The sequence below is a fragment of the Macaca nemestrina genome, chromosome 10, assembly GCF_043159975.1.
Source record: "Macaca nemestrina isolate mMacNem1 chromosome 10, mMacNem.hap1, whole genome shotgun sequence".
NCBI lineage: Eukaryota > Metazoa > Chordata > Mammalia > Primates > Cercopithecidae > Macaca > Macaca nemestrina.
The window spans coordinates 75,648,188-75,661,228 of NC_092134.1; the positions used below are offsets into that span (position 1 = coordinate 75,648,188).

Here is a 13,041-nt window from a genome sequence, read left to right on the forward strand (position 1 = left end):
CACTTCGCCTCATTTTAGGACCCAGAGTGTAAATGGATACAGTGTGTTTGTGTGTGAATATGTCTATTTTCTTTGGTATGTCTAACCTTCCCTGCAGATCCATCACAGAGGACAGCTCAGGCTTGGCACAGGAAGCTCCACATGTGTCCTATATGCCTGAGCCCTACCTGCCAGTATAGATAATAGTAGTCACTCTGATTTGCAATCCCCCATTTGGTCCCCACCAGCTCTTCTGTGAATGGCAAATCAGGAAAGTCTGGCCTTTCTGTCTCCCAACTTGGGGGGTATAGAGGGTTCTCTCTCTGGGGAAACAGTTTCCTACTGAGCAGACGGAGGACTCAGTCTCAGCTCCCTATCCACTCTACTCCTTCAGAAATTGGAAGTTATATACTTCCACACTTTGAAATTACTTGAACCCCAGTCCAGCTTTAGTTCCTACATCCCTAGGTTAGTCTGGATGCCAGCACCATGGACAGCGACAAAGACCCCTTTTGGGAGAGGCAAGGGGATCAAGGTTTCCTGGGCAAGTATATGTGTGGGCCTTTACAAGAGAATCATTTTCTCCAAAACATCCCCAGGGAGGAAGGAGGCAGAGCAGAACCTTCCCTGAGAGAAGGATCAATAATAAGAAAGGCCTCCAGATCTAACTTTAGCTGTGAATGAAGGAATTATTTAATTGCTGATGAATGGTTTACTTAAAAAAAACAGCATCATTCATATAATACACAACCTCAAAGTCACAGAAGAAAGTGCCCAGCCTTCAGGCTGACCCACATTTTAACCAGTCTTTCCCAAATCTTTTCTCTATAAACAACAGTCCTCTATGCTGCTGCCTCCAAACATAATGCCATCCATTAATACCACTAGCTGGGCACACCGGGATCAAACCTGTGACCCTAAACTGCCATAGAAATAGCTTAAACTGGGGTTGGAGACTCATAACTGAGGGGGGGTTCCCTCCATCTCACTCCAAATGAGTCCAAATTCACTCCACACTGCTTTTCTGGGTGAGCACAGTACTTGAGAAGGGCTAAAAGAACCCAGATGATCTCCAGAACAAGGCGGATGGCTCCAGCCTTCCCCAGCCCATAGGCCCAAATATTTAGTCAGAGGAGTTCTCATTCTTACAAATAATCACCATGCTTCACATTTGCAATGTCTATTTTCCCTCATATTTCCATACCTATTATGTCACTCAACATAAAATTCCAAGATTCTGTGCAACTTCAGATGAAAAACACATTTTAGAATTTGTTATACCAGCTACTATTTGAAATAAATGAACCATCAACTAGTCTAGAAATCTCCTTATGTCATTGCTGATTTTCTTTGCAACGACATCCAACCTGTCCCTCATTTATCCTTATTCCAACCCTATGAGGTAGACAGGAAAACCATAGCTAAGAGATTTTTTTCTAAATCATACAACTCATAGGTGGCAGGTTCAGATCTACCCCTTAGATACCTCTGAGCGCTGCCACCTAGCAGCCAACATGAATTATTCACCAGCAAGTGGGAGTCACACCTACAACTCGGAACCCACTGCTGCATTTGGGATTTGCAACCTGTGCAGAGAAACCTCCCCACACCTCCCAACCCTCCAGAAAAGCCCCAGATGAGAAAGGAGTCTCCACGTGCATATAAATGATTCTTTATGCCCTTCCCCCATGCAATGGGGGATGGAGCAGGGGGAAGTCCCCCGCCCTCATGCAGGGAACGGGAGGTCAATGTATACTAGTCTTATTGCCAGATGCCCTGTGGCCATGGGGTAGGGAATAGGGGTCTACAGCCCCTTTCTTCTGGCATCGGTCCCCCTTCACCAAGTCGCCATGGTGGAGCTGGGGGGCTGGAGGCCCTAGGAGCTGAGGTAAAGACGGTTCTCTCCAGGGAAGGAAAGCTGCTCTCCCCGCCTGCCCACCGGCCATCTCTGGATGAGTGTGAGAAGCTGCCAGTGGGTACTGAAATGTCATCCAGGTGTCTCTACCCAGTGGGCAGTGAGGCCAGACAATGTCTCCAGCTTGAGGCTGCCCACAGAGATCCTAGGTGATGGGGGCAGCATGCCCCAAACACCTTGTCGAGCTGGTACCTCCAGCAGTCATGAGAGCTCTTCTCTGACTGATGCATTGACTCAAGATCCCTGCTCCTGGAGTCCAGTTCAGACTGTAGTGACCCTCATGACAACCTCTCGGCCAGAATGGGAGCTGGAACGGGTATCTGGTGGCCGCAGCTGCCCAAGGAGGTGCAAGATTGTATAACCGCAGCGCTGAGGCAAGAGCGTCCGCATGCGCTGGGCAGCTGGGGGGCGGCTGGTGGCCCCAGAGGTGGGGCCCGTCCGTGAGGTCCTGGGGCCCGGCTTCCCTGCCGTCCCTCCCCCTGCATCTCCTCCTATGTCCTTGGTCTTGTCATAATTTAGGACCTTCCACTGCTGGTTCACTGCCTGCCAGCGCTTGAAGATGCGGTAGACAGAGGAGCCTTCATGGATGATGAGGCCTGAGCAATAGGGATAAGAAATCCAGGGTTAACTGTGGCCTAGATACTTAACTGTGGCCAGAGGTACTTAAGCAAGCATTTCTTCAGAGTGAGAAGATACAGTTGCAAAGGGCCCTGGAGAAGCAGGGAAGTGGGTTGAGGGGGCACCAGGATAGCCCTAAAGGCCCCCAGTGGCAGAAAATAAGGCCATGAAACTGAGGGGATGGGCAGGGGAGTCAGGTGTGTAAGAGGAAGATACAGAGCAGGTAAAGGAGAGAGGTGCCCTCACCTATGCAGACGACATCCATGAAGCCATACATGCCGTAGCAGATCTGAAAGAGCAGATCCTGTCGTTGCCACTTGGCTGAAGGGCTGAGTGAGGACCAGATGAGCCAGGAGATGCTGGCAACCAGGAAGAGCGAGCCCAGGACTATGGCAGCAATCTGGACCTTCTCGATGACCGTCAGGGAGATGGCCTGCCACTGTGTGGGAGAAAGGGCTCCAAAGAGTCCCAGAAAGGGATGGAGGGCCAGGTGATGGGTGGCCCTGAAAAGCAGGGTGCTCCAGTAACCTTCCCTAAAACCTTCAGGCAGGATCAACATCTGTCTTCTCTGTGCCTTCATTAAATCTAGAACGTGGCACTTGTCTGACACCATTTGTCTGTCTTATTTTAAAAAGGCAGGATTGGGCAAGTGCTCTGAAACCAAAACATCTAGATTTGAATCCCAAATCTTGACTCCATCACTTACTGGCTAAGTAACCTTGGGTAAGTTTTCAAATCTTTGTGCATCAGTATCCTCATTTGTAAGAGGGGATAATAACAGTATCTAACTAATAAGATTATTGTGAAGATTAAAAGAGTTAATACACACCAAAACTTGACACAGAAAACACTACACGTTTGCTATCATCATCAACATCATGTTTTCTTTTCTTTTTCTTTTTTTTTTCCTTCGAGACGGAGTCTTGCTCTATTGCCCAGGCTGGAGTGCAGTGGCTGTTATCTCGGCTCACTGCAACCTCTGCCTCCCGGGCTCAAGGATTCTCCTGCCTCAGCCTCACGAGCAGCTGGGATTACAGGCAAGCGCCACCACGCCCCGCTAATTTTTGTATTCTTAGTAGAGACGGGGTTTCACCATGTTGGCCAGGCTGGTCTCAAACTCTTGACCTTGTGATCCGCCCGCCTCGGCCTCCCAAAGTGCTGGGATTACAGGCATGAGCCACCGCGCCCGGCATTTTTTCTGTTTTCTTTTTCTTTTCTGTGTCTGTGTGTGTGTGTCGGGTGGGGAGTGGTGGTTATTCCAGTGCCTAGAACAGTGCCTGGAATATAAGTGGCACCCTGTAAATGTTTTTGTGAATAAATTAAGGGAGGAAGGATATACAGACACACAGGTGACTGCAGTAATTGGTGGGGAAGGGTGGCTTTGGGAAAAGAGTAAATGAAATAGGCCTCCTGGAAGGTTCCTCATTCCAATAGCTAAAAAGTCCCCGCCCAGTCTCTGAGTCCTCTCCTTGCACCTCACCTGCAGTGGGTTCTTGGTGCTGATCGCCAGGACCTGGTACTTGAAGTAGCAGAGCTCACAGCTCCAGGAGCCCCTCTCGCTGATCCAGCGGATGAGGCAGGGCTGGTGCGTGCAGCGCACTGAGCCGTCGCAGCGGCAGGGGCTCAAGAGCTCCCCCTGGAGGAAGAGTGAGGAGGGACCCTGTCAGCCAACACCACCCCGACCCCACTCGGCCGCGCTCCCAGACAGGGAAACCTCTTCAGGTCACTTGCCCACGTTAAAAAACTCAGGCCTTTCACCCAAGACAGGGCAAGAGGCTAAGTAAGGCTACAACAGAAAATAAGTTTCCCTTGGAGATCAAGGGAAACTTCCCATACCAAAGAGATGAGGGATGGAAAGGGATGGGGGGATTAGAGGGGAGAAGGACTGGATCTTCTCTTTTCCTAGAATTTGGAATGGGTGGTCTTTAAGACTTCTCAAAGGAAAGGCTTCCTCTTAGGATCTGGAGGGAGGAGAGGGTTAGAGCTTCTGAGCCATGTTTTCCTTCCCCCACCCCATCACTGTAAAGTTACTTCACAGATCTGGTGCAAACTGGGATGGGTTACGGTCCTCGGTTTCCACGTATTAAAAGGGAGAAATTCCGGAGGTGGAAGTGAAGGGTGTTTCCCTTTAATCAAGGAATCAATTCTCACTACAGAGACACCCTCCTAGCACTATTCTGGGACAACTTTGCCCATAAAATTTTAACAAAGAATACTCTTTAGAATAAGATAGAAAGTTGCAGGATGGGAAGTGAAAAAAAGTACCCCATAGGGAGAAATACTGAGCTAAGCAAGGGCGCTGGCTGGGCCCCTCCCTTCTAGGTGGGCACAGAAGCACTCTTTTCTGCCCACCTGCAAGAGAACAGGTCCCCTCAGCTTACGAGACCCTGGGGGGAGGCAAATAGGAAAGAACAGCAGTCCCTGTTAATGGGTGAGATGGATTTTGTGCTCTCCGGGGAGAAAGCCCCACCCCTTCCTGGGGACCCTTGACCCTCCAACACAAACAAGCGCTCCAGGAGTCCCCTGCCAGCCCCTCGGCCTCACCCCATTCCCACTCCGCCTCACCCCATTCCCACTCCGGGTCCTGGGGCCCGCCCAGCCTCCTTAGGCACCGCCTCTGCTCGCAGTCTCCGCTGACACCCCAGGTGCGCGCCCCCACCCCTCCGCGCCCGGCCAGGTGCCCAGGCCTGACCTGCTCCGGGCCCTGGAAGCAGATCCGGCACTGAGGGGTTCGGAGTCCGCTGTCCAGGCTGCTGCTGAGCGACAGGGCGTCCAGTGCGCCCGGGGGCGGCAGCGGCGGCGCGGGCGGCGGCAGGGGTCCGGCCCGCGGCTCCTTGTCGCCGGCCAGGCCCCGAGCCCGCGGCTCCGACCCGTAGTACTCCTCCTCGTCGCCGTCGCCGTCCCGGGTGGAGCAGCCAGCGAAGGGCGCCCAGCCGCAGCCACCTCCCCCGCCCCCCCGGGGCTGCGGCTCGGCCCGGGGCCGCCCCCCGCCTGTCAGAACCAGCAGCTTCAGCTCGTTCAGAAACATGCGGAGCCGAGACTTGAGCATCGTCCGGGCGCTGGGGCGGGGGGCGGCGTGCAAGGGGGGCTCGCTGGCGGCGGGGGGAGGGGAGAGGACAAGGCTGGGAAGGGGGCGCGCGCTGGAGAGCCGAGCCGGGCCGGGGTCTTCCGGGCCTGCGACCGCCGTTCACTGCTGTCACAGCCGGGACTCCGGTGCTTACGGGGCCGAGCGGGCTGGCGGCCCGGGGGCGGCGGGGTGGGCGGCCATGGCCAGGGCAGGAGGCGGGGAGGGGGGCTCAGGGTGCCGCACCCCGCGGGTCTGGGTCCGGAGCGGGCCGGGCCCCCGGGGTTACGCGCCCGGGTCCTCCTGCGGCGGGGCCGCCCCCCATCGCCGTCCTCCCGGTCCCAGTCCCCCTCCGGCTCCGGGATCAGGCTTGGCTCGGCCCGTGCGCTCGGCGGTGGCAAATGGCGGCTCCTTCCGGCGGCGGCGGCGGCGGAGACCCCCCCGGAGCGGCGGGCGGGCGGGGCGGGCGGGGCGGGCGCCGGGGAGCGGGTGAAGGATGGAGGGAGGGGCGAGGCGGGGAGGGGGAGAGCAGAAGGGGCCGCGGCTGCGCATCCCCGCCCTGCCCCGCACGAGCAGGTGTCCCCAGGGGCGGGGGCAAGTGTGAGAGCCCGAAGAGGGTGGAGGAAGGGGAGTGGCCAAGGAAGGGGAGTGTGCACACGAATAGACTAGGTGTGTGTCTGGGAGTGGGAGATGAACGGGTGAGCATGGACGGTGAGTGGTCAAAGGACGCAGGTGTACCGGGGAGGGAGAGGCTTGTGCAAAATGGGAATGTGCAAAGAAAGAGCTGTTAAAGCGTCGGAGGTGTGAAGGAGGTACATGGGCAAGGGAGGGACTCAAGCAATATACACTTTACCCAAAGGGCTGAAAAGTGTGCTCGATGGGGACTGGGAAAGAGCGGTGTGTAAGGAATGGAGTCGCGTTGTCTGAGAAACAGAAGCCTGTGATTGTAATGTGTGAAGGAGGTGAGTGAGCAGGGGAGGTAGAAGTGCTAAAGGGATGGGAGTGTCTTTCCTGGTACTCTCCTGCCCTCACCTCCACTACATTGAAGTGAACAACGCACACACTTACCCTTTGCTCTTATGGAGCCTTCACTCTGAGAAAAAGCTCTACCCTCATCACATTTTTTTCTGCCTTACACTTACATTCTCCCTCTCCTTCCCTTTGCAAAGCTGAGGGAAAAGGGATTCCAGGGGAGCTCATTGGGTCAAACGCACTGGGAAAAAAATTAATTAGTGAAAGAGTAATTAACAGAAGAAGGGAGGGGACAGAGCCTGGGACAGACTGCCAAATTAAGGTTCTTCAATAGAAAGTGATGGAGAGACAGTAATGTTCCCATGAAGTATTCAAATGTTTTGGATGGACTAATGAATGAATCAGAAAAAGAGGCTGAGACCCAAGCAGACAGAGAAGACGGCTTCTGTTGTAAAGAGAGTAAGGTGCGAAGGGCTTATGTGGAAGGTGAGGCTGAAGTGGGGAATGCTGGTGTGGGAAGGGAGTTTGAAAAACTTAGACACTTATCTTCGCCTCCAGAAGGCTTACAAAGCACCCACCCCTAGCAAGGTAGCCAATAAAACATTCACCTCTTGAGCCCCTTAGTCAGTTCAGTCCTTGAGATTTTTCTTACTAGTGTTTCAGCTGCCCTTGCCAGGAGGGGCCCAGGACTACAAGTATCAGGATGGAAAGAGGGGGCATCTGTATTAACATGTATTCCATTTTGCTCTAAATCACGGTTTATATTCATCTTCTAGTTTGAACTCTTATATTCTCAGCCAGATGGTTAAGGAAAACAAGTTAGAGTGGAAGGAGTGGCAAATAGGGTAATAAAATGGCTTTAGATTTTACACAAATTCTCACAAATGAGACACTAACCGCTTTCCTCCTTTACTCCCATACCCTCAAAGGGCTAGGACATGAAGACCTTGGAGCCAATAAAACAAAGAAAGTAGGAGAAATCTACCTACGTCTACCTCGGTGTCTGTGGGCAGAGGCCATTTGGGAAAAAGTGTGTTCTGGACACCGCTAAGTGCTAAGAAAGAGGCACTAGGGAAAAAGAGGGAAGCACAATGACTCCAAATGAGCAGTCACAAGGTTTACAGAAGGAGACATGTCATTTTCATTCATTGTGGTGGTCTGGAGGGTGCAGGGGGTGTGGTGGTAACTTTCTTGCACATGTACACTCCTGTATCCATCTTATATATTACATGTAATAAATAATATATACATACATATATACATAGAAGTATATATACACATATATAAATATCACATAATCATAGAACCGTCCTACTGGGGAAAAAAAAAACTTAAAGGTCAAGTATTCCTGTCTCCTGCTCATTAATAACTTCTCTGCCAGATGGCCTCAGGTCTTTGCATTAACACTCCCAGGGAGATTTGGAAGTTGAGAAAAGAGGGGGCATTACCTTGTCACTGAACCTGTTGGATTACTGTATTAATCTGCCTTCTGTCCGTCCTTTAATCGTAGTTTTGCCCTCAAATGGGCATTGTTTACTCCCTATTTTAGAAGACCCCATTGTTGGCTACATCTTTCTAGATAGTCGTACCACTACTTTAAAGGGCCAGTGACAGACACCAGAAACAAAACAAAATAAAAACCCACATACACACTGGAAGCAAGCACTCAGTAAAATGTTGTAGAATTAATGAATGAATCAATGACACAAATGAGAGTATGTTTTATCATGGTGGAGCGAAAAGGTGACAGCATCACCTCTGGTACCCCAACTCCCATTCCCTCCCCAATGTAGACAGGCTGAAAGACCGGTAGTGAGACTGGAGTTCAGCCTTCAGACCGGTAGTGAGACAATCCTTCAGCCGGGAGTTGGGCTCTGGGTGGCCTAGGTTGCCATGGCACCGCCTCGGGCTCCACCCTCTCTTGTCCCCTTACCGCGCCCCCCCGCGGCGGGGGTTGTGGCAGCCAGTCACGTGCCCGCCGCGTAACCACACCTCTGCTCCTCAGAGCAATGTCAAGCGGTCACGTGTGATAGCAACAGATCACGTGGCTACCATCGCCCCTCCGCCCCCTTACACTCTTGGCCCTCCTCCCCGTCAAAGCGGCTCCTGGCCACCCCTCCGCGCATGGGTGGCAGTCACGTGCCCAGAACGTCCGGCGTTCGCCCCGCCCTCCCAGTTTCCGCGCGCCTCTTTGGCAGCTGGTCACATGGTGAGGGTGGGGGTGAGGGGGCCTCTCTAGCTTGCGGCCTGTGTCTATGGTCGGGCCCTCTGCGTCCAGCTGCCCCGGACCGAGCTTGGGTGTATGGGGCCGTAGGAACCAGCTCCGGGGCCCCGATAACGGGCCGCCCCCGCAGCACCCCGGCCTGGCGTGAGGTAAGTGCAGTCCCTTCCCGGGAATGAGAACCGGTGCCCACCCCCCTCACAGTTTTCCACGCGTTCGTTTCTCGAGCTGGTTATGGAGGGGTCGCTCAAGGGCGGGAAGTGGGGCCTTTGTGGTCATGGGAAAGTATAATTTTAGGGACTGAGGTGTAGGATCTTTGATGCAAGGCATGTGTCATGTGTGATCTTTGTGCAGGGCGCGATTGTCCCAAAGGAAAATGCGTTTTTTATTGCAGGGCCTCACGTGGCTGGAGGGGTTGGTATTGAGTCATTGTGTTATCTCTGGGGCCGGCCCCAAGGAAGACTGCGAGCGGGGGATGGGATGCTAGTGTTGCTCTTTGTGCTTTTTTTTGGGAGTCCTTTTGTTGCTGCAGGCTCATACCATGCTAATTCTGTAAGGGACTTTTGGTGATAGGAGTCTGTGATTGTAGGGTCGCCCTTGATCTGAGAATGGCTACCTCTCGATATGAGCCAGTGGCTGAAATTGGTGTCGGTGCCTATGGGACAGTGTACAAGGCCCGTGATCCCCACAGTGGCCACTTTGTGGCCCTCAAGAGTGTGAGAGTCCCCAATGGAGGAGGAGCTGGAGGAGGCCTTCCCATCAGCACAGTTCGGGAGGTGGCCTTACTGAGGCGACTGGAGGCTTTTGAACATCCCAATGTAGTCCGGTGAGAAGGTGGTGACGAGGGGAGTGGGGAGTAAAGGGAAAAGACAGCCTATAGGTGGGGTGTGGTGATCTGTAGAGAAGTGGGGACCCTGAGGAAATAATGAGAGGCCATGTTGGGTTAAAGGGGATTGAAAAGTGAGCATTTACTCTGGCCAGGCTGATGGACGTCTGTGCCACATCCCGAACTGACCGGGAGATCAAGGTAACCCTGGTGTTTGAGCATGTAGACCAAGACCTAAGGACGTATCTGGACAAAGCACCCCCACCAGGCTTGCCAGCCGAGACCATCAAGGTGAGTGGTGTTGGTAGGCATTGAGAGGTGGATTGGGACCTTTGTAGTAAAACCTCCTGGGATTTCAGGTATGGTGCCTAGTTTCCAGTGCATCTGTACCTCCCCCTTCTAAACTAGGATTTGATGCGCCAGTTTCTAAGAGGCCTAGATTTCCTTCATGCAAATTGCATCGTTCACCGAGATCTGAAGCCAGAGAACATTCTGGTGACAAGTGGTGGAACAGTCAAGCTGGCTGACTTTGGCCTGGCCAGAATCTACAGCTACCAGATGGCGCTTACACCCGTGGTCAGTAGAAAGATGGTACCAAAATGGGTTCTGGTTGGGAGTAGGAGAGTGATTGCCTGTAGCAATTGAGAAGTCATGTGCTTCATGTGTTCAGTCAAGCAAGTTGTGTTTTGTGGTAACCCATGGAGTCCCCATCCATTCTTTCTATTCTCTTTAGGTTGTTACACTCTGGTACCGAGCTCCCGAAGTTCTTCTGCAGTCCACATATGCAACACCTGTGGACATGTGGAGTGTTGGCTGTATCTTTGCAGAGATGTTTCGTCGAAAGTATGGGACCCACATACCCTGGACCACCTTGAATTCCCCAAATTGCTTGTTCATAAACCACGTCCACACCCTGCCCATTCTTTCTTTTTCTTTTTCTTTTTCTTTTTTTTTTTTTTTGAGACCAGGGCTTGCTTTGTTGCTCAGGCTGGATTGCAATGGCATGATCACAGCTCACTGCAGTGTCAACCTCCTGGGCTCAAGTGATCCTCCCATCTCAGCCTCCCAAGTAGCTGACACTCCATGCCCAGCTAGTTTTTTAATATTTCTGTAGAGAGGGGGGGGTCTCAGTATATTGCCCAGGCTGGTCTTGAACTCTTGTACTCAAGCAGTCCTCCCACCGCTACCTCCCAAAGTGCTGGGATTACAAGCGTGAACTACTGGACCTGGCCCCATTCTTTTACTTGCATACTACTGACTACTTTGCCCATAGCAGAAAGCTCTGAAATGTTCTAGAATTAGGAACTTCATATCCCTTTATTCTCTTTTATTTATTTATTTTTGCAATAAGGTTTCACTCTGTCACCCAGGCTGGAGTGCAATGGCCCAATTACAGCTCACTGTAGCCTCTATCTCCTGGGCTCAAGCAATTCTCCCGTCTCAGCCTCCTGAGTAGCAGAAACTATAGGTGCATGCCACCATGACTGGCTTTTTTTTTTTTTTTTTGAGACGGAGTCTCGCCTTGTTGCCAGGCTGGAGTGCAGTGGTGCGATCTCAGCTCACTGCAACCTCCGCCTCCCAGGTTCAAGTGATTCTCCTGACTCAGCCTCCCAAGTAGCTGGGACTACAGGTGCGTGCCACCACGTCCAGCTAATTTTTGTATTTTTAGTAGAGACGGGGTTTCACCATGTTGGCCAGGATGGTCTCAATCTCTTGACCTCATGATCCGCCTGCCTCAGCCTCCTAACGTGCTGGGATTACAGGCGTGAGCCACTGTGCCCAGCAATTTTTTTTTTTTTTTTTTTTTTTTTAAGAGACAAGGTCTTGCTTGCCCAGGCTGATCTGGAACTCCTGGGCTCAAGCAGTCCTCTCACCTCAGCATCCCAAAGTGCTGGAATTATCGACCTTTATTCCCTGTGCTTTCTATTTTGGGCCACTAAGCAGTAACCATTCAACTAAGATATCTTTGAAAATGACTGCTACCTTATGTCCCTTCTCACCTTAGGCCTCTCTTCTGTGGAAACTCTGAAGCTGACCAGTTGGGCAAAATCTTTGAGTAAGTGACCCAACGTGGGAGAAAAAGATTTTCTATTCTCAGTCCTCTTTCTGCTAAGCCCAGGATGGCAACTGGCTCTGCCCATGGGGATGGGAACTGGAGGACCCTCCTGACCAGAGTTCTCCTGTCCCCCACAGCCTGATTGGGCTGCCTCCAGAGGATGACTGGCCTCGAGATGTATCCCTGCCCCGTGGAGCCTTTCCCCCCAGAGGGCCCCGCCCAGTGCAGTCGGTGGTACCTGAGATGGAGGAGTCGGGAGCACAGCTGCTGCTGGTACTGGAGATGGCTGTGGGCATAGGGAGAGACTGGGGAAAGAAATAGAGCAGTGTGCAGGGCCCTGGCCACTGTGGTTAATGAAACTTGGTTGGTAGATGGGCTGTAGTTTTTATTACAGCTGCAGATGGCCACCCACAGAGAGGGATGTGGAAGAGAACCCATCCTGGCTGGGCGTGGTGGCTCACGCCTGTAATCCCAGCACTTTGGGAGGCCAAGGTGGGCAGATCACCTGAAGTCAGAAGTTGGGAGACCAGCCTGGCCAACGTGTTGAAACCTTGTCTCTACTAAAAATGCAAAAATAAGCCGGGCGTGGTGGTGCACGCCTGTAATCCCAGCTACTTGGGAGGCTGAGGCAGGAGAATCACTTGAACTCAGGAGGCAGAGGTTGCAGTGAGCTGAGATCATACCATTGCACTCCAGCCTGGGCGACAGAGCGAGACTCCGTCTCAAAAAAAAAAAAAAAAAAAAAAAAAAAAAAAAGAAAAGAAGAGAGCTCATCCCAGGTATTGTCATGGGTGGGTAGAAGTCTCTCTCAGTTTTCTTCATGGTTTTCTGACCTTTGGCTCTCCCCTCAGGAAATGCTGACTTTTAACCCACACAAGCGAATCTCTGCCTTTCGAGCTCTGCAGCACTCTTATCTACATAAGGATGAAGGTAATCCGGAGTGAGCAATGGAGTGGCTGCCATGGAAGGAAGAAAAGCTGCCATTTCCCTTCTGGACACTGAGAGGGCAATCTTTGCCTTTATCTCTGAGGCTGTGGAGGCTCCTCCTCCATCTTTCTACAGAGATTACTTTGCTGCCTTAACATTTCCCTCCTACCTCTCCTTTTGAGGCTTCTCCTTCTCCTGCCCCACTATTTCTCTACACTAAGGGGTATGTTCCCACTTGTCCCTCTCCCTACCTTTATATTTGGGGTCCTTTTTTATACAGGAAAAACAAAACAAAGAAATAATGGTCTTTTTTTTTTTTTTTTTTAATGTTTCTTCCTCTGTTTGGCTTTGCCATTGTGCGATTTGGAATAACCACTTGGAAGAAGGGACTTTCCTGCAAAACCTTAAAGACTGGTTAAGTTACAGGGCCTAGCAAGTCAGTGGAGCCCCTTGACTGACAAAG

The 13,041-nt window shown here is 52.1% G+C and overlaps 2 protein-coding genes across 2 annotated transcripts; one reads left to right on the plus strand and one right to left on the minus strand.

The window, feature by feature from the left end:
- Nucleotides 1-1,635: 1,635 nt before the first annotated feature.
- Nucleotides 1,636-5,566, minus strand: MARCHF9 (membrane associated ring-CH-type finger 9). Its single transcript, XM_011728397.3, has 4 exons — nucleotides 5,205-5,566; nucleotides 3,993-4,148; nucleotides 2,759-2,951; nucleotides 1,636-2,490 (listed from the first exon to the last, which is right to left on the minus strand). Exons 1-4 carry the CDS (start codon nucleotides 5,559-5,561, stop codon nucleotides 2,156-2,158), a joined length of 1,041 nt encoding a protein of 346 aa, XP_011726699.1. The 5' UTR covers nucleotides 5,562-5,566; the 3' UTR covers nucleotides 1,636-2,155.
- Nucleotides 5,567-8,746: 3,180 nt separating this feature from the next.
- On the plus strand, nucleotides 8,747-12,901 carry LOC105474081 (cyclin dependent kinase 4). The gene is made up of 8 exons (XM_071071541.1): nucleotides 8,747-8,921; nucleotides 9,359-9,595; nucleotides 9,751-9,886; nucleotides 10,004-10,171; nucleotides 10,329-10,438; nucleotides 11,601-11,651; nucleotides 11,789-11,924; nucleotides 12,503-12,901. Exons 2-8 carry the CDS (start codon nucleotides 9,378-9,380, stop codon nucleotides 12,593-12,595), a joined length of 912 nt encoding a protein of 303 aa, XP_070927642.1. The 5' UTR covers nucleotides 8,747-8,921; nucleotides 9,359-9,377; the 3' UTR covers nucleotides 12,596-12,901.
- Nucleotides 12,902-13,041: the final 140 nt, after the last annotated feature.

Bases quoted from the DNA above. Each gene is read 5' to 3' on its own strand.
- LOC105474081 (XM_071071541.1), top strand. From the start codon at position 9,378: ATGGCTACCTCTCGATATGAGCCAGTGGCTGAAATTGGTGTCGGTGCC. The intron at 10,172-10,328 runs GTCAGTAGAAAG...TATTCTCTTTAG, and splicing joins AGATGGCGCTTACACCCGTG to GTTGTTACACTCTGGTACCG. The intron at 11,652-11,788 runs GTAAGTGACCCA...TGTCCCCCACAG, and splicing joins CAGTTGGGCAAAATCTTTGA to CCTGATTGGGCTGCCTCCAG.
- MARCHF9 (XM_011728397.3), bottom strand. From the start codon at position 5,561: ATGCTCAAGTCTCGGCTCCGCATGTTTCTGAACGAGCTGAAGCTGCTG. The intron at 2,952-3,992 runs GTGAGGTGCAAG...TCTCCCACACAG, and splicing joins GCACCAAGAACCCACTGCAG to TGGCAGGCCATCTCCCTGAC. The intron at 2,491-2,758 runs GTGAGGGCACCT...CCTATTGCTCAG, and splicing joins CATGGATGTCGTCTGCATAG to GCCTCATCATCCATGAAGGC.